Consider the following 23,950-nt stretch of genomic DNA (forward strand, 5'->3'; position numbering starts at 1 on the left):
TGAAACGATCATCTAGTAAATAAAACACGAATGAACAATAGGTATGTTGAAAGACAGACAAACTTACTTAATGTATCCCTCATAGATAATATTTATCAATCATTGATTTTCAACCGCGGAAAGAGGTCAATAAAACAGTTGGAGAACAGGCTATCACAGAACGTTACATTTACCTCAGGAAATCCATTTAGCACTAATGACCATAGCACGTTAGTTGGCTAAAACTTAGCAATAGAGATATTAGTATTTTGCTAAATATGTGCACTATATTACATATTTATTGTATTTTTACTTATTTCATTAAAATATTACAACGTTATTAAAACTAAATTATATTTAATTGAGTTGTAATTGTTAACCTTTAATAATAAAAATTTGAAATGAAAATGAATGAAAAATTTACATCTACTGTACCTAATATGCATCCAAATTGAATTGATATTTAATCAAGATCGGAATCGAATAACAATTGAAATTGTGAAATTTGTGTCAAGCAATAATAAAAACAGTAGCCTACCAGTCATTGTACCATGTTAACATTGTAACATGTTGTCACTAAACCTAGTAAAATTATGTTTAGTAACCAAATGTTTTGACAATCACAATCCATTTATTAAATCCCCCCATCCAACTCTTTGCCTTGCCCATGTCATAAATCCAAATTCCCCTCATACCCTCCCACAGCCAATGGGTGGAGCTTGATCTCTAGCTCCCCCTCTCTTGATGTTACTAGGGGTGGAGCTTTGAAGTCAAGACACATCCTAAACCTAATTAGGCCAAGCTCCACCCTGCTGGACATCATTTGGCTCTGCAGTGAGCACCACTTGGGAAAAACCGGAAAAACCAGTGAGCCTCAGAAGTGTTGTGGAGGCCATCTTCTGGCAAGATGTGGGTATTCATACATCGGGCGTGTCCCACACTTGCGGTCTTTGCACTTGACCTCTTCTCTGCTTGCATGTTTGCTCCAAATATTCAAGTGGGTGTGAAGACCGCAAGTGTTGAACTTTTTATTACTTGATGTGTTACACTATAGTGTAAAAATGCAAGTAATGTTTTTACAGAGCTTTATTTACACATATATATTTTTTAAAAATACTTAGTTCCTGTGTACTGTAACAGGAATGATAAAAACAGTTGTAAATGTTTTAGAAAATACACATAACTCATCTCTGCACCAATTAAATATGCAACACTGCATTTTACTTCAAAAGTTATGGTGAATTCAGGGTGATTGTTACACTTTTTCCCAGTCATTGTAATGGCAAAAGTGTCCCAAATCAACCTGAATTCACCCTATCCCTCAGTTTCACAGACAAGGCTTAAGATATTCCCAGACTAGAATACATGTTTGAGCTGTTTTAACTGAAAGCAACTTGCACCACATATCTTAAAATATGTGCTATTGTTTTGTCTCAAGATGTAATGTTTGTTTATATTATAAGGCACGTTTATATGCCTTCATTTTGGCTTTGTCTAAGCCCTGTCTGTGAAACTGGGCCTATATGTAATATCTAATTAATTTAATTTACACTGGACTGTTTTCCTGGACATCTGAGCATGTGAGTTCCTGAACATGATGAAGGATGGGATACTCTTAGCCTCAAATACTGCTCCAAAGCAGTCAACAGATGATGTGAATTTAGTGTGTGTTAGACCTGAGACAAGTCTTTCGCATTCCCTGTCACTCTATAATGTCCACTATGTTTTTGGACACCACTACAATTTGCTGTTCCCTCCAATTGTGCACTGGATAGGGGTATAAGGGGTGATTTCAGACACAACACTTTTTTTATTAGGGGAGTCTGGGATTGGCTGGCACAGAGCTCATTTCTGGGTCAAAAAATTACAGTACTGAATGTTTGCCCTCTTGAACCTCAACAGATTTGATCAAGATATTGAACAGACAAAACCTGTTTTCTCTGTTTTCTGTCAGATCAAAAACTATTCCTCAAATCATTTAGAGGGAGACATTTAAAAAGGGAAAAATTATGAGTGGTCCCCACTCATAATGTTGGATAACCCTTGACTAAACATCTAAAAGAAATCTGTTGGATAACCCTTGACTAAACATCTAAAAGAAACCTGTTCTGTTTGGGATTGGCACGAATACTATTTGGTGCACAAACAAAGTGGCATTCAATGTTATCTTTTCTATGTACTACACATATTATAAGGCACATTTATATGCCTACATGTTTGGATTCTCTACAAATACAAACATGCCAAGTTGCAGTGACTGCCTTTTTATTTGATTCAAAAGTGAAAATCTTGCCATCTAAAAGCATGCCATGTGAAAACAGAGGAAGATAAGCTCCTTACGGGAATAGACTCAAAGTAATGTTTGCTAAGACAAACACCCATTCTTTGAATAAAATAGAAAACCAATTTCACGTTTTGGAAATAAACACATTCAAATCATTTGCTAGTCAATATAAGAATTAGAAATCAGGCAGACATCCAAAATGCCCAATTAAGTCAGACATCTTTTTCAACATTAAAACAATTAACTCATGGAATAATGTGTTTCGGAACATTGGACATGCTTTATTTTCAGAACTTTTCACAATTTATTTAAACATCTCACATATACAAAATAGGTACAATAAACTTTGTGGTTTGTTTTGAGAGAGTGGCCTCTGCAACCCTTTAAAATGGACGAACGGTGCTGTCAGTATTAACACTGGGGGCGTAAAAGAATGTAATGCCTGAACAAAAGTAAAAAATAAAAAAAAGTCCGAACAAAACTCTGAGAAAACAAAAACAAATGAAACAAAAAGTAAAAACCAGACAAAACATCAGGTTTGGGAATATTCCACCTGCTTAAAAATGGGGTTATCAGGGGGACCTGTGCAATATTCCTCTGAGACAATACAAAGTAATACAGTAACAGTGGTTTTTTTTCCACAGCTGCATGTTTAGCACCATATAATATCACTGCTTCAAGTATTGGAGCACCTTTGAAACAGGACAGAACTTGAAGTCTTAGTACCAACTAGTGACAACTAGGATGTTGATTATTATTTTCCTTTACACATGAGGTAGTTTAAACCTTACGGAAAAATGTGGTTTTAAACTTCCTCTTTGGAAGATATACAAAGACCACAAAGTGATGTATACTTTCATTGTTTTTATTACACTTCCTTTATTTTACAAAATGATGACATGTCCCATAACATGGTGTTATCCCGTGTCTCTTTGGGCTGCTGTATTAATTTGCATTGCGCAATGCTCCGTTCAGTCCATTGGTCCTCTCCGATAGAGCCCAGCTTAAGCAAGTGGATTTGCGGAAAAAAAATCAGCATTCAGTATAAAAAAAACACAGAAAGAAGGGCAGAGATTTTTCTTTTTTCTTTCTTTCTCTCGTTTAATTTATCATGAGTCTATTTATTTGAAACAGACTGGGCCAATGTCCAAACCAAACTCTTGATCTGCGCCACCAATGTCCAAAGGTGCAACGTCGAGGATTGGAAGGCGAGATGGTTTATTTGTTCTATATTCAATGACTGTCTTGCTCCACTGGCCAGTGTGTCTCTGCAGGGACACAACAAAAAGACAAAACATATTAAGTGATGTTTTTTTTGTTTGTTTTTTGACAAACATCAAACTGTCAAATAAACATGCTGTGATGTAAAAATGTATGGACCATCTCACATGCATGCTGAGCACTATCCACTGTGACTGTATAATATTAACCTCACCCAAAGTTCACCCAAAAACGAAAATTATAACACGAGAATGAACCTCATTTGTTCTCACACGTCAAGTGAACATGCTTGAGCTTCCGTTTACCACAACTGATGTGTGAGTTGATGAATGTTTATATGTGGATAAAAGCCTAAATTAAATCTTTTCATCATATAATGCGATCGAGTCTACTCCGAAAATTTGGACTAAACCGCTCAATTATTTGGATTAGTTTTATGATCTCTATATGACCTTAATGAAGTGTCAAAGTGGTAGTTGAGTAGCTGTCAATGGAGGGACAGAAAACTCAGATTTCATCAAAAAGATTTTCATTTGTATTCTGAAGATAAACGAAAGTCTTTGGGGTTTGGAACGACATAAGGGTGAGTAATTAATGACAGAATTTTCATTTTTGTGCGAACTATCCCTTTAACCTCTTATTTTGTATGTTTCGTGCTAACTAAATGAAGATTTTGTCTGTTTAATCAAAGTGTAAAAAGAGAACTTACACTGCAGCCATCCTCTAGGACGCTGAAAGTGAAGCGGCTGTTGCCCTCTGCCCTGAGCTCAACATCGTTGGAGCCCTGCAGCAATACAGCCTTCTTCAGGTTTCCATTCTCAGCATCCATGTAGGCGATGCTGTTCTTGCAGTGGTAGGTGATGTTCTGGACTGCCTGGTTGGCCAGAAGACGCATGAAGGCCAGCTGAGTAGCCATGGACTGTGGGCTCAGGGTCTCATCATTGTAAGCAAACTGAAAAGAGAATGGAAGAATGCACCCTTCAGTCTTCTTTCTCTTTATATACATGTCATTCATTTTGTCCTGTTTCAATACTGTGACTTACCTCAGTACCACCATTGATGGTCTCGCCAAACCAAACGTGTTTCTTCTCCTGGGAGCTTCTGTACCAGTTCTTGTGTGGGATGCTCTCTGGGTGGGAGTGGATGCAGGTTTGGCCAGTAGAAAAGTCGCAGAAGGCCTTGATGGCATCCATGGTGCAGCCCTGGTTGGGGTCGATCCAGTAGAAACCTACAGGGGAAGAAAGCAACATAGATAATTAGGGGAAATCAGAAGAAGTAAGAGTTAGGGCTACTGGAAAAAGGAACACTTGAAATAGCTTTGGTCACTTACCGCTGCTCCATTCTGGGTGGCTCAGCCTGATGTCACGGCAAGTACGAGCAGGGTTCTTCTTTGAGCCCTCGGGGGAAAGCAGATTGTCAATCTGAGTGTTCAAGGACTTGATGGTGGCATCCACCTCATAATCCTTGGCCCTGAGAGAGCCCTGGTCAGCTCTGTACTCATCATAGCCACCAGATGTGTCATATCCACCACCAGCTGGACCAGGGGGTCCGGGAAGACCGGGAGTTCCAGGAGGACCCTGCGGTCAAACACACCATTGATTAACCACATATCGTATTTATGGTTTCAACTTTGTGTTTTTCTCTACATTCAATCTCAAGGTAAGGTATAGTATTGTCTATATTATATGTATTTCTTTTCTTATGTTGTCTTACTATTAACAATTAATTAATTGTCTCTGGAAACATAAAATAAAAAAATATCTGCATGGAAGAAATACTCAAATGCATATATACTTACACCAGGTCCAACATGTCCAGGAGGACCACGGTGTCCAGGGGGTCCAATAGCACCAGGCATGCCATTTGAGCCGTCCTTACCAGGGGGACCATTAGGACCAGATGGGCCCTGAAGACAAATTGCAGACAACCATTATGCACATTTCCTCAATATCATGATAAAATCCAAAGTCTGGAGGAGGAGAAAGTTACTTACTCTTGGACCAGCAGGACCAGCAATACCAGCAGGGCCACTATCACCAGAAGGACCCTGTAAGACAGTTACATTTGTTCTTATTGTGGAGTCTTTTATGCTCAATCATTTAATAACAGTGGTGGACGAAAAAAAAAGTTTTTCTACTGCGTTACTGTATTTAGGTAAATTTTTTCAAATATCTGTACTTTATCAGAGTCTTTTTATTTTACTTTTTATTTTACTTCACTACATTCCAAAACATAATATCGTCCTATTTACTCCACTAAATTTCATAAAACATATCATTCTTCTTCTTTATTTTGAACTGAAGATATCGCTATTTCCTCTGAGATGCAAGATCGATGTCCAATTCGTGAACCTGCTGAATTGGTTCACAAATAACACTGACAATTTGGACTCATCTGTTGTTGAGTCATCAAATCACTGATTCAAGTGACATGAAGCCGCAAAAGCTGGGCTACATTTAGAATTGATTGTGATTTATTAAGGGAAAAATGCGTAGGATGTGCGTGCGCACGGTTTTATAAATCCGAATATTTCTGTGCGTACGCACGTCCTATGTTTCATCCGTACGCCACTTCTGACGCAAATCCTACGCAAAGTTTTATAAATGAGGCCCCAGAAGTTGCCCATAAATAGTTGCCCATAATAGCCCACAAGTTAATATTCATCGATTGCGAAATCATGGCAAACATAGAGAGGAAATCAAAAAAACGTAACTTCACTCAATGTGAAGTAGAAGTTATCGTTGGCAAGGTGGAAAAGAGGAGAAAAAATTTTGTTTGGAGGGCACAGTGTGGGCATTAGCCTACTAATGCCAAAAAGGCACTTGAGTGGCAAAAGGTTGCAGACGACGTATGCTGTAGCACCTCGGACTGTGGCCGAAATAAAAAAGAAATGACAAGCTACAGATGTCGGTTATAATCTACTTGGAAATGGGAAATAGTTCAGTGCAAATGTAATTTCTTGCAGCTTTCTGAATGGTTGAGACATACGTCATACGTTATTTTATCAAAAATAAAACAAACTAAAGGCATATGCATGAAATACCTGCATGAATACCATGATTCCGTAGCTGATAAAGACATTTTTACTATGAAAACAACTTTTCCCAGTGGACAAATAATACATCTATCTATTTATCTATCTATCTATCTCTCCCTAATTATCTATCTATCTGACTGACTATCTAGCTATATCTAGCTATATCTGCTCCGCCAGACGGACACATTGGCGAGAATATCAGTTTTGTACATTATTTCGTTCTGTTTACCATCTTATTTATGAGGATGAATTGTATAACATGCCAATATTATTGCAGAACATATTTCACTTTTCTTTTTGCAAATATGTGTTAATTTGCATTTCTGTTGCAGATCGATCAAACGGGTGTTCGTGTAGGCTGTTAATTGTAATACTTGCTTTGTGACGTCTTCGTGTTATTTATGAGAGGCAGTATTGCCTTTTATTTTACACACTTTTATTTTTATTTTCTCATTTCACCCGTTTTTGTGTGTACGCCTGGGTCAGAGCTTGCGTGAAGGACCGCACATTTTACCGTCAAGTTTGCTTTTTATAAATACCAATTATTGCGTAGAGAGCGGCGTACGCCTTTTTTTGTGCGTACGCAACGTTTATAAATGAGGCCCCTGATCAAAATGGGCCAAGAACAGGGATATTGTCAACTGATGACATGAAACTAATGAATTTTAGTATTGATTATTGTCAATGAAATCTTATATAGGTATGATTGACTGTCATGATGATATGACTGTCAGTTACTTGTGAACTAAATCTGTTGTAAAAGGGCAAGCTTTTTAAATTGATATTTTAATATATTAAAGTTTGTTTTGATAGTGTGATGTTTTGCTTATTTGCAATACTAAATGTATATACTAATCTTTATTATTTGTGCTGAACACTGACTAGTTTGACTAGTACTGGCTAAAATAAATAATTGGTTCATTGATCAGTACGTTTTACCTTTAAATCATGAGTACATTACAAATCAAGTACTTTTGCACTTTTACTCCAGTAAAACTGAAAATGAGTACTTTTACTGGAGTAATAATTGAATAGGGAATATGTACTTTTACTCAAGTACTTGATTTGTACTTTGTCCACCACTGTTTAATAATTTATGAGGACTAAACAAACTGTTCTAACAGACGTTTATCAGCAAAGTTGTACCACTTACATTGGTTCCGGGCATTCCCTGCAGACCAGGATGTCCACGAAGTCCCTTCATGCCCCTATCTCCTTTCTCTCCAGCAACACCCTTCTCACCACGAGGTCCAGAAGGGCCCTGTTAAAGAAAGAGAGACAGGAAGTAATTGAAAGGAAGAAACTTTTATAGAAGCTATTTACCTTGTCCTTCTGTCTGACACACTTACAGGTGCACCTCTTGCTCCAGCAGGTCCAGCAGGGCCAGAAGAACCAGAAGGTCCCTGAAGGGTGAGTAAATGAGAGATTGTTTAGTTTATTTGTTTATAATTCAGTAAATGCTGTGGTTATGGTCATTGACACATACAGATTCACCACGGTTTCCGGGTCTGCCAACAGCGCCGGATGGTCCGTTGGGTCCAGGAGCGCCGGAAGGTCCAGAGGTTCCAGGGGAACCAGGCTCACCACGATCACCCTGGCAGTTGAAATAGCCCAGTTCAGTTAATTTTTTATAATAACACAATCTGTTCTGTACTTTAAAATATCTTACAAGACTGTAGTCTTAGGATAAGCTAGTGATGGACCAATATAAATAAATAAGCTGTATACCTTAACGCCAGCAACACCAGGACGGCCAGGAGGTCCATCATTACCAGGGCTTCCCTAAAAAACAACACAGAAGCAAATGTAAATATTATATGACCCTGCAAATTGTGTGTCTAAAGTAAAGTCTAAGTAAAACTGTTACAGTACTTACCTCACGTCCAGCCTCACCCTGAGGACCAGTCATACCGGGCATGCCAATGTTGCCAGAGGGGCCACGGGCACCAGGGGCACCAGCAGGACCAAGTCTTCCAGGTTCACCCTAAAATACACAAAAAATCATCAATATTTATTTACCCTGTAACAAGTTAGTTTTGACCAGTTTCGGACACAATCAGGAGGTTGGTCAGTGCACTTACAACAGCACCGGGGCCACCAGGAAGACCACGGTCACCTCTGGAGCCTGGAAGACCATTGAATCCAGCGTTTCCCAGCTGACCCTGAGGCCCAGCAGATCCAGGTGCTCCCTATTTTTAAACAGAACAAGTTTATAATGAGACATACTTGGTAATACTTTGCAATTAACACGGTCTGGCTTGTTCAACTAGTACTTACAGGTGCGCCAGACTCTCCAGGAGATCCCTTCTCGCCAGACAGACCAGGGGGTCCAATCATTCCATTCTCTCCTGGGGGACCAGCAGGGCCAACATCACCACGAGCACCACGTGGGCCATCCTTTCCAGGAGCACCAGTGGGACCAGCAGCTCCAACAATACCCTAATGGTTGAGAAGAAAACCAGATTTCACGTGAGACCATAAAGATAGCATTATATCCTGAAATGAAGCAAGCAGAAGGTCTGAAGTATTAGGTCTGAACAAGTTCATTTATAGTTATCTGATATAACTCACAGCAGGACCAGGAGGTCCAACTCTGCCAGCAGCACCAGGGAAGCCAGTCAGACCCTAGGATAGAGCCAGATATTCATGGGTCACATGTAGTAACATTCACACACAAAAAACCTCCTGATAATACCATAAAATAATCCATTAAAGCATACTTACAGGGGGACCACTGTCACCACGGGCACCAGGTGGGCCAGCAGGACCAGAAGGACCCTAAAGATGCACAAGACATTTAGAACAAGTTCAAAATTATAAAAGAGGTACATAAATGTGTTGTCTAGACATCTTTGACTGATACATAAAGTGAATTTATCAATACTACTACACTTGCTCAGATACAATTATACCCAAGAAATAAAGTCTCAGTTAAGGCATATTTCTTTGCCAGTAAATGTGCCAAATTAAATATAGTCTCAAACTTACGAGGGGTCCAGAGTTGCCAGCAGGACCAGCAGGGCCAGGGGGGCCAGAGTCACCCTTTACACCAGCAGGTCCTTTCTCGCCTCTTTGTCCAGTCTGGCCATCAGCACCCTACAAGAATTATTGTGTCCATGTCATTTTTCAGTGCATGTCTATTCAGAGTTTATAAAACAGCTGATTTGGACATCTAAAATTTCATGTATGAATCACTAAGAAGCATTCTTTAGTAGCAGACTTCAGCAGAAATCATGTGGACTTACAGGGGGTCCAGCAAAACCGGAAGGTCCAGCAGGGCCAGACTCTCCACGCTCTCCCTAAAAGACATGGCAAGAATTGAGCATGAATGCTTGATTCTGAAATGAATTATAGCTTATGCTCAGTTTGAATTTACTTTTTCTAGTCAGTTACCTCAATATTGGACAATTTGTATGATAGAAAGGATCATGGTATCAATGTGTGATAAAGAAATGATCATAATACTTACAGGAGCACCACGAGCACCAGCGGGTCCAGGAGGACCGAAGGAGCCAGTCTCACCCTGGAAGAGAACACAGAGGTAAGTTTGATCAAAATTATCTTTTTGTACTTTTGCTAGTCTTCCAAGTCAATTATTTCTAGGTTATGACTTTCTTTTCGACTGTCCCAAGTCCCAAGAAAGTACTTGTAAATTATGTTGGTGATCCCTCAGAACAGTTCAGCAACATTCATGCCGAAACCCATTTGTTCTAAATTGGTGACGGTCCTTCAACACCTTAATCATGCCGAACAAATTTCACAGTACTGTACTTGACATTTAATAAATTCAAAGCAAGAGTCACCACGTTTGAGACCTACTACACATCAATATATATTTTTAGATATGTTTTTCACCTGCGCAATGCTTTGTGTAGTGCATCACATTGTTGAAATCACATGCCGGTATATGTTTCTAATTTGCTTCCACATATGCAACAGAACATATGCAGAACAGAATTGTCAGTATCACTGTCATCTAAAAACAGATCTGTTTCATAGTGAGGAGTAAAAATCTGATTTGGACCACTTTTAAATGAATGCAGCAATGTTTGATTACTGTTTATTATATAGTTAGAATAATACACTGTTGATCACCATTGTTGATCACCAACTCCAGTGTTTTTAATTCACGGAATATTGTTTGAAATTTCCGGCAGAGGGCAGCAGTGATTTTCTATACCTGGGCATATTGTGACAGTTGCCAGGAGGGGTTTCTTCTTCGAGCAGTGGGTCAAGCAGGCAAATTACTTGCCCCTTGAGAAGGTAAGAATCATTTTTAACGTTCTGTTAGTGGCATGCCATTAAATATATAAATTCCTATGCTGTCGCTTTTGACATATGGTTATGATGTGCAATACATCATGCAAGATCCATAATAAATAGGGGGTTGGAGGATGGGGGAATCTCTTTGTACTGATGTAAATCCTCAATTTCAATGATTTACAAAGATAGCAACAATTCTCCGCTTTGATTAGACATAACAGCTGAGATAATGCTCTTTACCTTGTCACCATTAGCACCAGCAGGTCCAGGGGGTCCACTGGGTCCAGGAGCACCCTGTAAATGAAAGAAAAATACCATAAAATCAAAATGTATGTTTTTTTTATTTTTATTATTACGTATAAAATGAGATCTAGGTACATGGTATACTTACACGGGAACCATCTCTTCCAGCATTGCCCTCAAGTCCTCTGTATCCAGCCTCACCCTGTGGATCAGATAAATATTTTCAGTCAGCTAGGAGTCATACAGGTTTGGCAACATATCCACTGATGTACAAGTACATCAAAATTTCTCTCCAAATCAGTTTCATCATTATGGCGAACATGAGCATTGCTCCAACTCATACCTTCTCTCCCTTAGGTCCAGGGGTGCCACCGGCACCACGCTCACCAGGCATGCCAGCAGCTCCCTGGTGTCCAGGGCCACCAGCAGCTCCAGCTGCACCAGGCTCTCCCTGAAGAATACATATTTTGTCAGTTATACTCATAAAAATAATCTGTCTGGATGGTGTTTGGTGACACATATACCTACTTTGTTTCCATCAGGGCCAGGAGTACCAGCAGGGCCACGAGCACCAATGGGTCCCTGAGCACCAGAAGTACCAGCGGGTCCAGGGGTACCACGCTCTCCCTAAACAGTGATAAAAGGGAGGAAGAACAGTCATTTTCTCTCCAGAATGTGAAAATAAACACAGAACAAGAAATCAGAGATAGGTAGGTCACCTTCACGCCAGCAGGTCCGGATGCACCTTGATCTCCAGGGATACCCTGTTGAGAGATGTTGAATATTTGTAAATGATTTGCATGACATTGTGCATCCAATATTATGCAAGTGAACCAAAAACTGCATAAGCCGCATTGCAGATAAGCTTTGAAAACAATAAATTCTCATTCGTCAATAAAAGTTAGTGTATTCAGTGTAATTAAGTAATATATATTTATTTTCTGTAATGCACTGCAGAATGTGCATTGTAACTTTAATCCAAGATGTTCATTGTGACAAGAACTTACTCTATCTCCGGGCTTGCCAGCCTCACCAACGGGTCCAGCGGGGCCAGGAAGACCCTGTTAAAGTTGAATGAGCGACATAAGTTGTTGAGAAGACTCAGTCACTAGATGAACGGGTAGAATGCATACAAGACTATTACAGCTTTATCTTATGTTTTGTCTATGACAGTGATTCCCAACCATGGGTACAACCAGGGGGTACATGGAAACCCTTTGCTTTTGCTTTTGTCTGCATTTCTTACACCTGGCTGTGAACTGCCGAAACAGCTCAAGCTACAAGCTAAGCTTCTCGCCCACTGTATTGATTGTTTTTAGTTTAAAAGTAATTCACTGTAATAACAACCCCTTTAATAATATTTATGATCATGCTTAATGAAACCCAGTATAATGTAAGTTGAAAGGAACATGTTTTAGTGTAAATAGAGGGTTCTTGATCCCTATAGATTATGGGTATACATAAGACAAAAAAGGTTGAGAAACACTTCTTAGATTTAACACAGAGTACAGTTTCAGCAGGCATGACGTGACACTGACCTGGAAACCAGGAGCACCAGAGGGTCCCTGCTCTCCTTTCTCGCCTGGGCCACCCTAAACGAGAAGACAACAATCTATTACCACTAAGAAAAAGTGAAAAGTAATGTGCACTTTACTACCACATTTAGTACCACATAGGTAGTCTTTTCAGAAAATTTAAGATGGCCTACTTACAACAAGTCCGACGGGACCAGCAGGGCCGTTGTTACCATCAGGACCAGGCTGACCCTAAGTGAAAAGTAAGGAACTGAATCAGAGCAGCTCAATAACTAATGATACTGACGAATAGCATATATTCATCTCTCTCTCTCTCTCTCTCTGAAACACTTACTCTCAGTCCAGTTGGACCAGCAGGTCCCTTCTCACCAGGCTTGCCAGGCTCGCCCTGCAAGGAGGTTTATTGATAAGCTCAATGATACTTTTTGAATCTCAAAAAAAAGGTGAAATGCAAAAAATGGAGTCATTACTTACAGAAGGTCCCTTAGGACCGGGGAATCCAATATTACCAGGCTGGCCCCTGGGTCCAGTTGGGCCAGGGGGGCCGGAGCGACCATCTTGACCAGCGGCACCCTAGAATACGGCAAACAAAGCACATAATATTTGTAATATTTTTGTCATTGCTTTCATTATTATTATTTTTTTAATTGGAAAGTTTTTAGAAATTACTTTGGGTAACTCAGAAATGTGTGTATATTATGTGTATAATCAGCGATTTTACTCACAGAAGGCCCTTCCTTTCCAGGGGGTCCAGAACTGCCAGGGCTACCAGGGAGACCCTGAAACGATATAAGATGAAGGTGACGTTTATATCAAGAATGACTGATCTCAAATGTACTTTTGTAATTGAAGAGATTAGGTACAGTATATTACATATGTTTCTTGCTTTGTAATCTACAGATTTCCCTGTCATAATGGACTGAACAGATAAAAAGTAGTGGAAGGCTAATTGTGATACTCACTCTGGCCCCAACAAGACCAGCCTCACCAGCACGACCAGCATCTCCAGGAGGTCCACGGGCTCCAGGTGCACCAGTAGCACCACGGGCACCAGGCATGCCCTTAAGGTACAAGAGTCAGAGATCAGTGTCTTAAAAAAAGCATCAGATCAATTTGAAACGGCATGGATTTTCAGAGCTTCAAAGATATATTATTTAGTTTTTATTTATAAATGACCTGATGGTTAGCGATTTATGCTTTTATCCAACGCACCTCAATTCTATATACATACACTAGAGGGCAAAAGTGATGTCCGGTCTAGGAAAATTTACATATTGAAAAATTGTTAACGATTTTGTAAGCATATTGCGTAGTTGAGCTTGAAGTCAATTGTTTTATTTGTGATAACTAAGTGAGGATAGGAGCAGGCTTCACTCAATGCATATACTTATAAACTTTAAGAGTGCTGGCCTGGATGATTAAAATACGAAAAATAGGAGAGAGGCCGCACTATGCATATGTTCTTTTATTTTATTTGCACAGACGCGTTTAGGCGCGTGCCTTCTTCAGTGTGCCATTTGTTTATTTGCGATAATGCAATGACACATGTCAAATTGTGTGACATTATTTCTTGGTATGACAGACTGGACAAAAATTATGAACACATGCAACCAAGAAAATATTAATACCTGTTATGTTGTTATGCTGTTTCCTGTGAGCTTTTTGTTTTTCTAAGCATTTTTTTAAAATAGTAAAATAAAACCTGTAGCTGTAGTTTGCTGTTTTGGTCAAATCATTTTGTCAGATAAAAACCTAAAAAAGTATACATAAAATATTGTCCTCAGATTTTGATGGTTTTAGGGTCACTAAAAACAAATACCATCTCCGGACGTCACTTTTGGCCACTACTGTAGTTTGATTCAATACAAAACAGGATTTTTAATATCACTTGAATCTTACCATTGGGCCCGATCTGCCAGACAGACCAGGCAGACCACGAGTACCAGCGGCTCCCTGCAAGAAACGTAAATGTACATAGATTAATAAAAATAAATAATAATAACCAATTACATTACATATGAGTATATTTTATGCTAACAAGTAACCATAGGATCAAGTTCAGTAGATGTGTAGCATTATTTTACGGGAAGAACTCTCACATAATCCACTGTATTTTTTTTTTCTTTTTTAATTTTCTGTACTGTCGTTCTGTACTTTTTCTTTCAGATCTGTTCCTTGTCCTCTTAACCAACTAAAAGTGGTGATCATACATTTTTATTATTTTGTTTTTGGCCCTGTAGTACTCTTAATGTGACAATTTCTCTGACACTTACAATTAAAATGGAGGTACCCCTTACATATCAAAAAATAAGTTGCAAACTTACTCTAGATCCACGCATTCCCAAGGGTCCAGTAGATCCCTGCTCTCCAGTTGAGCCTCTCTTGCCCTCTTCACCAGAAGGACCAGTGGGACCCTGAGGACCAGCACTACCCTGTACGGGAAGCAGACAAAGAAGGAGGTGAACAAGGACATTCAGCTAATGCACAGACTACATCAAATATGTTGAGATGCCTGAAAGTGTGTTTACTCACAGGTTCACCCTTGACACCAGAATCTCCCTTCACTCCAACGGGTCCAGGGTCACCCTGAGCAGCAAAAAAGTTAAAAGGTTAGACTGTTACATTGTTCTACTAATGAGATGTACAAATCAGAATTTCATTATTAAAAATGAATGCATGAACATATAGACAGCAGTGATGCAACGAAATGAAAAACAAAACGGCAACAGACGATTTTACATTACCTTTTGCTTGGGATGATTTAATATTCATACTACTTTTAACATTTAAGAAATTATTAAACTATGTTCCTTCTGAATCCTCAATTGGTGTTACTTTTAATTAACATCTTGTCTCTTTGTAAAATATTGTTTAAATAAAAATGACTATACAGACCTAAAGAAAGACCTATGTACTTATGTTACTGTTGGTCTATGCAATATACATTTGACTGCAAAATACTTCAATATAATGATTGTTGTTCAATTTTGGATCATTGTCTTGGTGTGGGAGTGTTATCAATTGAAAACGTGTCCTCTTTTAAATCTAATTAAACCTGGATGGTTTCACGTTCAGAATTTCTGATAATGAATCTGTTAAGGCCGATAGCTATAATGATAACCATAAAGATATAGTTCTAAAAATCATTCTAAATGTAAAATAATAGCAGAATTCACACAGAGAAACACTGTCTTTGAAATCACGTTTTTTTTTACAGCTGATGAAGGATCAAAATAATTGACAGCTAATCAGAATCCATCCTGCTTTAAAGATCTGTAGCATTTAAAGCGTTAGACGACAAACCTTAGAACAAACAGAACGATATCGTGCTTTGGTTATCGTTATAGTTCTATAGTTATAGTTCTCTTTATAGTTATCGTTCTTGGTGTGACTGTGAACCGGCCTTTAAAGTAATAGTTTCTCCAAAACATTCCAGCCTGTTTTTTTGTTTTTTTTTTAGCCAAAACCCCAAAACGGCAGCTAACAATCATTAATATACACATTGTGACAAATCACATGGTACTCACAGAAAGACCTCTTGGGCCAGAGGCTCCAGAAGGTCCCTGGGGGCCAGGGCCTCCTCTAGGGCCAGGGAAACCAGGGGAACCAGCAATGCCAGGTTGGCCCTGTGGAGGACATCAGAAATATATTTTAAAAAAAGAAAAAAGAAGAACAAACACTTACACACAAAGGTTGGATTCATAGAAGTGTTATTTTAAGATAAAGCACTGAGTAAAGACGGTAGAGTAAATGCAAAAGTACGCTAGTCGCTAGTTTTAAACTTAAAGGTACACTATGTTTTTTTTTTTCCGGTTTATCAGTTAATAAACACAACTGGATGCGTCTTCTCTGTTTATGTATATGACGAGTCACGCAGGTACTGGGCTACTCCTCAGCGGTTGTCATCCCGCTCGAATATAAACATTTATTATAGGCGTACCGTAGTGAGTACATCATGGATTCATGATATACTCGCTCATTAAGTTTTTGTCAAAACTATTTGCCAATTATTTACCATAATTCAGTTGAAATTGAACTGTAAAATGATTAGTATATTTCTTGTTCAAATTAAGTAGTATGAAATGTATGGAAACTCACAGCTGCTCCCTTAGCACCATTGATACCGTTAGCACCAGGATTACCCTGTAAAAATACAAAGAGAGACACATTATTATTTTTTTCTTAATGAAAATCAGATGAATTTATCTGCAAATATTTCAAATGCACTTACAGTGGGTCCAACTGGGCCCACAGGACCGTTTGTTCCTGGCTCTCCTCTTTGTCCCTGAGGTCCAGATGGGCCATTGGGACCACCAGGTCCAACTTCTCCCTGTAAAATATTATAGACATTGTAAATTACAGATTGAAAAAGAAGGACGGTTGCTATGATGAATTAAAGGGATATTTCACCCAAAAAGTAAAATTCTATTATAATTGACTCCTCCTCAAATTGTTCCAAACCTGTATGAGTTTGTTTTTTTCTCTGTTGAACGTCAATGGTTACCAACATTCTTCAAAATATATATTTTTTTGTGTTCAGCAGAAGAAAGAAACTCATACCAGTTTGGAACAACTCGGGGGCGAGTAAATTATGATAGAATTTTAATTCTGAACTATCACTTTAAGAAAAGACATATGTAGAACATGAGATCTAATCAAATGATATGAACAGCCAGTGTTAGCTTCTCTTAGAATTAATTGACCAGTTGTCACTCATACCTTAGGTCCAGGGGCACCAGGGAAACCGGGAGGACCAGCTGATCCCAAAGGACCCTGAGAGGAGAGAAAATGTGTTACGTCAACAGGATTATGTCATAAGACACATTTTAGGAGACAGAGGGGTCAAAGGGCAGCCAATCCACTCACAGCAGGGCCAGCAGGACCAGTGTTGCCATCAGCACCGCGAGCACCAGCTGGGCCAGAAGGACCAGCACGACCTCTCTCACCAGGAAGACCACGACCACCCTGTGCAACAAGAGGAATGAGAGTTCAAGTAGGTATGCATTTAAAGCCATTTGTGCTGAAGTCAGAATTGGGATAAGCATTGAATATTATCTGATAAAATAATAGTATTTGACTTACTCTCTGTCCGGGGGTTCCGTTTGATCCAGGAGCACCATTCTCACCCTGTTGAAAAGAGACAAACAAAAGCTTTTAAAATATGACACAATAGATTTGAAGTTATTCATTATACGGTCTAAAAAATGTGCTTTACGATATGAGTAATATTATCAATAATAATAATGCTTGTGATTTTTATAGCACCTTTCATACATAAAAGTCAGAATGTAAACGCATAAAACAATTTTTTTTAACTCTTTTGAATTGCACTTCAATTCCACTAAATTGAATTACTTTATGTGAAAGTGGCAGGTGGATTGCTTTAGAGTGCTAAGACACTCAAGTTTTTAATATTAGCATGTTTGAAGCATGTTTTAAATTTTTTTTTAGATTGTGCTTGGTTTAACCCTGTGAGAAACCTTTTTTATTCAAGTAACAGTTGGGAAGAAAAAAAGTTTTACCAAGTTTTTAAGTGAAAATAAATGGTAAAAACCTCATATATAGTTTTATCATACTTTTTTTTCTCGCTATGAAAATAGCCACTTAAGCTGGGATGGCACACAAACTTTGGGGTGCTAAACTTTTACATCATGTTTGATTATTACCTTAACACCAGCTGAACCAGGCTCTCCTTTGCGTCCATCAAGACCAGTGTAACCCTGATGAACAAGAAATGAAGATCATAGCTATTTAAGAGATTACTTACAAAACATGTCAGTCTCTAGAAGCACTTGAAACTACATGTAAGCTCTCGATTCAGCATATCTTCTGTGAGAAATGTTGGAATTAATGTCTGAAAGATTACAATGTCTTTCCTCAACACTGAGCACTTACTCTGTGTCCCTTCATGCCAGGGAGTCCAGGAGTTCCTGGGAAACCACGGGCACCCTGTAGAAGAAAGAGCAAAGATGAAGCTCCTTACTGAGGTAGATACAAACATGCTTGATTTAAAGAAAAAAAGTATAGTTTGATGCCTCACCTGTGATCCAGGTGTTCCTCTATCTCCAGGTTTTCCAGGTCTGCCATTGTTACCCTTAGAGAGAAATATAAAAGAGGAGGTCAAGACACAGTAAATGCATGGTCAAGTTATCGTTTCAGTATTAGCTCATGATATCACAGCACTCACATCTTCACCATTTTTGCCAGGAGGTCCAGGAGGACCACGAGAACCAATAGCTCCCTGTTATGAGATGACAGAGGGGGGGAAAAAATCAGCTTTTAAGTTCAAAGGTCATTTCCAAACTGTGCGAAACAGTGTTGACCAAGAATACTTACAGCCTGTCCGGGCTCTCCAGGCTCACCAGCATGTCCTTGGAATCCTTGAGGTCCCTATATATTCATGGGAAAATGAATAAAAGAATGTCACATTTAGTTTTTATGTGCCATATATACTCACAGGCTATATGCAAAATGATATTTGATGAAATGACTTATTATTGAACTAATAATTACTCTAAATCACTCAATTGCATTTACATTTTTATTGAAACAGAATCAAATCTACATTTGCAATCCAGTTAAAGAGATTGAAATACTCACAGGGGAACCAGGAGGTCCGGATGGGCCTCTGGGTCCGGTCAAACCCTGAGAAAGTGAAAGTAAACATGAGTGGCTCAGTATGACCAGCAATGGTTTAGCTATTATAATGAATGTTGGCCTGTCTAAAATAAAAGGCCCAATCTTTAATTTGCAGGACACTGCAACAGTAATACGGCAAAGAAAGTTGTGCAAATCATCATACTTTAGTACTGAACTGTTCAAGTATTTAATACACAGTTAATATAAACTTAATATTAATATATTTAATATTAGCAGAAATAGATTGAAGCTGATATTACAACTGAAATAGAATTGAAGCTGATATTAAATGACATGAACTCACCATTGGTCCAGGGCCAGGGTCAGATCCTTTCCCGCCATCATATTGAGCAGCAAAGTTCTACAAAAGTAATTGAGCAAATATTTAGCAAAATGAATTATTTTAACTTTTATAATACTGAACTTAATATTCCACTGTCATTAAAGAATATCCCCCCCCCAAAAAAGGAAAACATTCTCTAAATGTTTCTTATTTCATACTTAAATTATGAAACTGTTTCTGTCCTTGCATTGTAAATAAATAAAGCTCACAGCCATTTTGAGGCCAAGGTTTAGGGCAAAGGTTAAAGGTCAAATGTTAAATATGGCTCGGTCATGGGTCAACGGGAGGAGCATAAGCCTCGAATATAACTATCCGCAAGCTTTAATCACTCAACCGCTATGGATAAAAAAATGTCTGGAAAAGTTTTTGGTTTGAAATGGAAACTTACTCCACCAAGACCAGGGGGGCCAGGAGGGCCGGGAGGCCCATTAAGTCCAGGTCTGCCGGGTTTTCCATCTGGTCCTTTAGGACCCTATGTAGAACAAGAACCAATAACAAAAATAAGCTAGTTATGATTGCTCTGATGTTTTCAAATGTGAGGTAAATCTGTAGTGTTGACATGAACTAGCCACTATGCTAGTGTAGTGAAACTGAAACTATACAAAACATACATAATAGCTCTTTTCCTGGCCATATGTCCTAGTGTCCTAGTCTAGTGAAACACCTTGTAATAATGCTCTGAAATGTAGCCTTTGGCCTATTTTAAATCTAACTTTAATTCTGAAAAACAACGGTGTAAACTTACCCTCTCACCTCTGGGTCCTTTTGGTCCCCTGGGGCCCTATTTATTTATGGACAAATATAATCAGACAACAGGCACAGACCTATGGTTTAAAGTCTAACATTTTACTGTCAGCCATTCATATGAAGAACATTTGCTTTTCATATGCATGTTATGCAGGGTGCATTTTCAGGTTTGAGTCAGAGTTCTACACTCATCACCAAAACATGAACATAACTTAATATAACTGCACATAGAACAGTGAATAAATAAAAACAGGGTTTATCTATTCCCTCTTTCTAAGATCATTTAATGTGCAGTAGCTCATATCAAAAGCATTTCTTGAGTTCTTCAAACTACAAACATGCAAATTAGTCTGCAAAAGAGTTATAACATGCACTGTCCAGTATTCATCAGTAAATACTATTAACTGCATGCCTGGAATGAGATATTAGATATTAATGAAGGTAGCAACAGAGGTGCTTTAAGGAGCACACAGGCCTGTCCCACTGAAGTTCCTCATTATGCTCCTTTAAGCACCTTCTGTTGTTGGGGATCAATGCGGTCATGTGATATTCAGGTGAACAGTTTGACTCAATCCCAAATAATATCCCATATTTATGCCAATTGCAATAATCTATGCTATGCATGTCCACTTGAGGGAACTGCTGGGCAAAATCCACCAGGTTAGAGGAATTTCTGCGCCATGTTGATTTTGTTACTTTGAGTCCACCTCTTCAGCAGGCCATCTAAAAAGGGTCCATTGTGCCCAGGCTGTCTGCTAGGCTGGGTAAGGTGATCTCTAGTTTCACTGACATTTGCTTGAGCCAATGGACTGCTTTCCTCCTTCCCGTCACAGGCAAGGCGGAAAAAGCCAGGAATAATCCGAAATGCTCTGGTGTATTTGAGATTGACCAAAGGATCTTTTCACCGAATATCATCATCCGCTTGGAGATTTGGGATCAGACAAGGTAAATATCTCTATTAATACAATTGAAATAACTTCATGCGAGTGTACTGACCGCTGTATGATGAAGATGGAGGGGTGGAGGAAGAAAACGGAAAAACAGGGAGAGAAAAAGGGGAAGACAGAGGTGATTGATTAGAGTTATGCACTCCACATAATGTTGAAATACAGTAAGTTAAGTACTATTTATTCTAGGCTTCACTCAGTGTAAGGATTTCAGAAGAATAAAGCAAAATACTGTACATGTTTATGATAAATACAATATCCTTGCATGCAAAAATCAATGTGTTAAAATGGAAAGATTATGGCTTTTTTTTATTTTTCTGCACTGTTGAGAAAATGAGAGGACCTGATTATAGTAGGCCTAGATTTAATTCTGTGTCTTTTGCTGTAAAACAATAAAATATTAATATCTTTCAGTTAAATGTGCTGTTATGATAGAGCATCTGTACGAATGGGTGTAAAAATTGTAGTGTAGTGTCTAAAAAAATTATATCCCAATGCATAAAATGATTCCTAATCAATATACTTATTTCTGTACTTGCTTGATTTACTAATTAATTAATGATTAATTTGAGTTCAAACAAAGTAATCATAGTAACTTAGAAAATATTTCTTAAGTGAATTAACAAATATGCAATATTTTGATTATATATATTAATTATAAATATATGAATATGTTTTAATACAAATATATACTGTTCTATGGTGTATTTATAATATAGTGTCCTAGGCTGAATGTATTTATTGATTTATATTAGCAAGTGAGTCACATACAGTAGAGGTTGTCAGGTACTATAACCCTGTAGAGGTTATCAGGTATTGTTTACATGCTTAGGCCTTCCGGTTGCATCGCCAACTATGAACTATGAACCCACTGAACTAAATAGTTTTATCCTATAGGAGCTACGTGTCATGTGGTTTATTCTCCACCAGGTGGCGTATTTGACTACAAGGTGATGACCTAATGCCACTTTAAATGTCAGTTTTCTTAGTTTTCAAAAAAAAAGCTATATTAAAAGGTAAGAATCTTTTAAATCAGTTCCTTCTAAAACATTTTGTGTTTTAGAGGCATAAAATCGATTTTATGATAGGCCTATATTTCACTCTGTCTTAACATTTGGGGGTTTTTTTTAAGAATTTGTTGATTTTTATACTTAAAAGAGTTCATCTAAACGAGATAAGAATTTAAATCAGTTAATTTTATAGGATGTTGCTTAAATGTGATGTTACAGACTTCAGCCAGCAGGGGGCAGATTTTACAGACCCCCCCTTAATTAAAAAAACACTCCTGGAGTCTGGGACAAAGATGAGGTAGTACAGCACCCTAACCATAAACTAACCACGTTTAACCAGCTGTCCTTGACTATTTTTAAAACTTTTTTGATAATAGTATTTGATAACTATGCCATGTGTTTCCGTTTCTCAATCGCAACAGATGAAAATATCCAAGACCACGAAGTATCCAATAAAAGGATCCGCTGGATTTTACAGTGGAAAGCCAAAAGGAAACGCCTCAATTCTTCAGATGTAGTTCTAGCTTTCCTTGAGGTAAATTTCCCAGCAAGGTTCAACCAAACAAGCGGAGCAAATCCAGTAGAAGAAGAAAGAAAAAGCCTTAAGGTCCTTGGTTAGACACAAAAAAAAGCATATTTCAGACTTACATTGACATGATGCTAGGTACGAAGTCACTGCAAGCAGCAACAGAATCCGGGTATCCACAAAGCTGAGCATGTCTAAACCGACATGCAGACTCCTTGTGCTGCAGTGCCCTGGTTAAACTCAAGCAGGCATACAGTTGTGGTATAAACTCCAAACTTAGCAGGAACCTGCTGCCGTGATGCTAGAATAATAAAGAGCTACCAGCCCTATTTATATGGCAGGAGGTTCCCTTGACTGCGTGTCCAGAGTGATCCCCCAAACCAATGGGAGAGAGAGACTCTATATGACTCTCATCCTAGCACTGCCCTCATCCCAGCCTCTCTCTCTTTCTCTCAGACTTTGGCAATGCTCTGACAATGATGACGAGTACAACGTTTTAATTAGATCCATTCTTTTGAGGACGTGGACATGGTCGAGGTTTAAAAGAGAAAAGCTTTGCGTTTTTCTCAGGCTTTTCAATGGCGCTTGATGGATGGGTCTGAGCGCGTCAAGCGGACACTTGTGGCACATTTTGCGCATTTGACGCATCTTCACAATGCGTTTCTGACCCCGGGAACGGGAGATATAGCCTGTCTAACTGAAGAATACTCGCTATGCAGGCTTAATAAGTCAGGCTTAGACGCGGTGAAAACGCACATCACCTTATGATCAGGTCGTCAACGTGCGCGTGTTTGAACGGCAAAAATAGCCTTTTTACGCACGTAACCTATTTGCTGTGTCTTGTAGATAGCGCACCCTGAAACTTTTTTAAATCATTTTTTTGTTTTTGTCTAAAGTGAAGCTTTTCTAAACCATCTATTGCACTTGTATTGTGGGTCAATGACATGTTATTCAGAGTTGCATTAAAAATTTATTCAGACAAATTATTCAGTGTTGAACGTTTTTAGGGTTATGAATAAAGTCGTGCTATTTTTGTGACTCTGTGGTATAACTGTCCAGTTGTTTTTTTTTTTTAAATCACTAAAAGACTGAAATTGTTGGGAAAAGAAAAATTAAATATTTGGAGTAGTTTGACATTTGTATTCATTTATTATTATTATTTCTTAATAAAGTAAG

The 23,950-nt window shown here is 38.5% G+C and overlaps 1 protein-coding gene across 1 annotated transcript; it reads right to left on the minus strand.

Annotated features, from left to right (window-relative positions):
* Positions 1–2,516: 2,516 nt before the first annotated feature.
* On the minus strand, positions 2,517–23,128 carry col1a2 (collagen, type I, alpha 2). The gene is made up of 50 exons (XM_056249687.1): positions 22,897–23,128; positions 21,288–21,289; positions 20,290–20,325; positions 19,933–20,016; positions 19,506–19,562; positions 19,163–19,207; positions 18,899–18,952; positions 18,750–18,803; positions 18,603–18,656; positions 18,458–18,511; positions 18,229–18,282; positions 17,645–17,689; positions 17,429–17,527; positions 17,282–17,335; positions 16,794–16,892; positions 16,661–16,705; positions 16,090–16,188; positions 15,095–15,148; positions 14,887–14,994; positions 14,462–14,515; positions 13,525–13,623; positions 13,288–13,341; positions 13,037–13,135; positions 12,897–12,950; positions 12,740–12,793; positions 12,566–12,619; positions 12,035–12,088; positions 11,747–11,791; positions 11,556–11,654; positions 11,371–11,478; positions 11,176–11,229; positions 11,025–11,078; positions 9,991–10,044; positions 9,767–9,820; positions 9,510–9,617; positions 9,246–9,299; positions 9,093–9,146; positions 8,799–8,960; positions 8,603–8,710; positions 8,398–8,505; positions 8,250–8,303; positions 8,008–8,115; positions 7,871–7,924; positions 7,675–7,782; positions 5,478–5,531; positions 5,283–5,390; positions 4,815–5,061; positions 4,528–4,712; positions 4,194–4,436; positions 2,517–3,531 (listed from the first exon to the last, which is right to left on the minus strand). Exons 1-50 carry the CDS (start codon positions 22,964–22,966, stop codon positions 3,385–3,387), a joined length of 4,059 nt encoding a protein of 1,352 aa, XP_056105662.1. The 5' UTR covers positions 22,967–23,128; the 3' UTR covers positions 2,517–3,384.
* Between the last annotated feature and the right edge of the window lie 822 nt (positions 23,129–23,950).

Source organism: Rhinichthys klamathensis, unplaced genomic scaffold (assembly GCF_029890125.1).
Source record: "Rhinichthys klamathensis goyatoka isolate OS25496 unplaced genomic scaffold, OSU_Roscu_1.1 h1tg000060l_1, whole genome shotgun sequence".
Taxonomy (NCBI): Eukaryota; Metazoa; Chordata; class Actinopteri; order Cypriniformes; family Leuciscidae; genus Rhinichthys; species Rhinichthys klamathensis.

Coding starts and splice junctions, on each gene's coding strand:
- col1a2 (XM_056249687.1), bottom strand. CDS start 22,966: ATGCTCAGCTTTGTGGATACCCGGATTCTGTTGCTGCTTGCAGTGACT. Junction 13,136..13,287: donor CTGGAAAGGAAGGGCCTTCT/GTGAGTAAAATC, acceptor GCCGTATTCTAG/GGTGCCGCTGGTCAAGATGG. Junction 9,618..9,766: donor CCGGTTTTGCTGGACCCCCT/GTAAGTCCACAT, acceptor TAATTCTTGTAG/GGTGCTGATGGCCAGACTGG.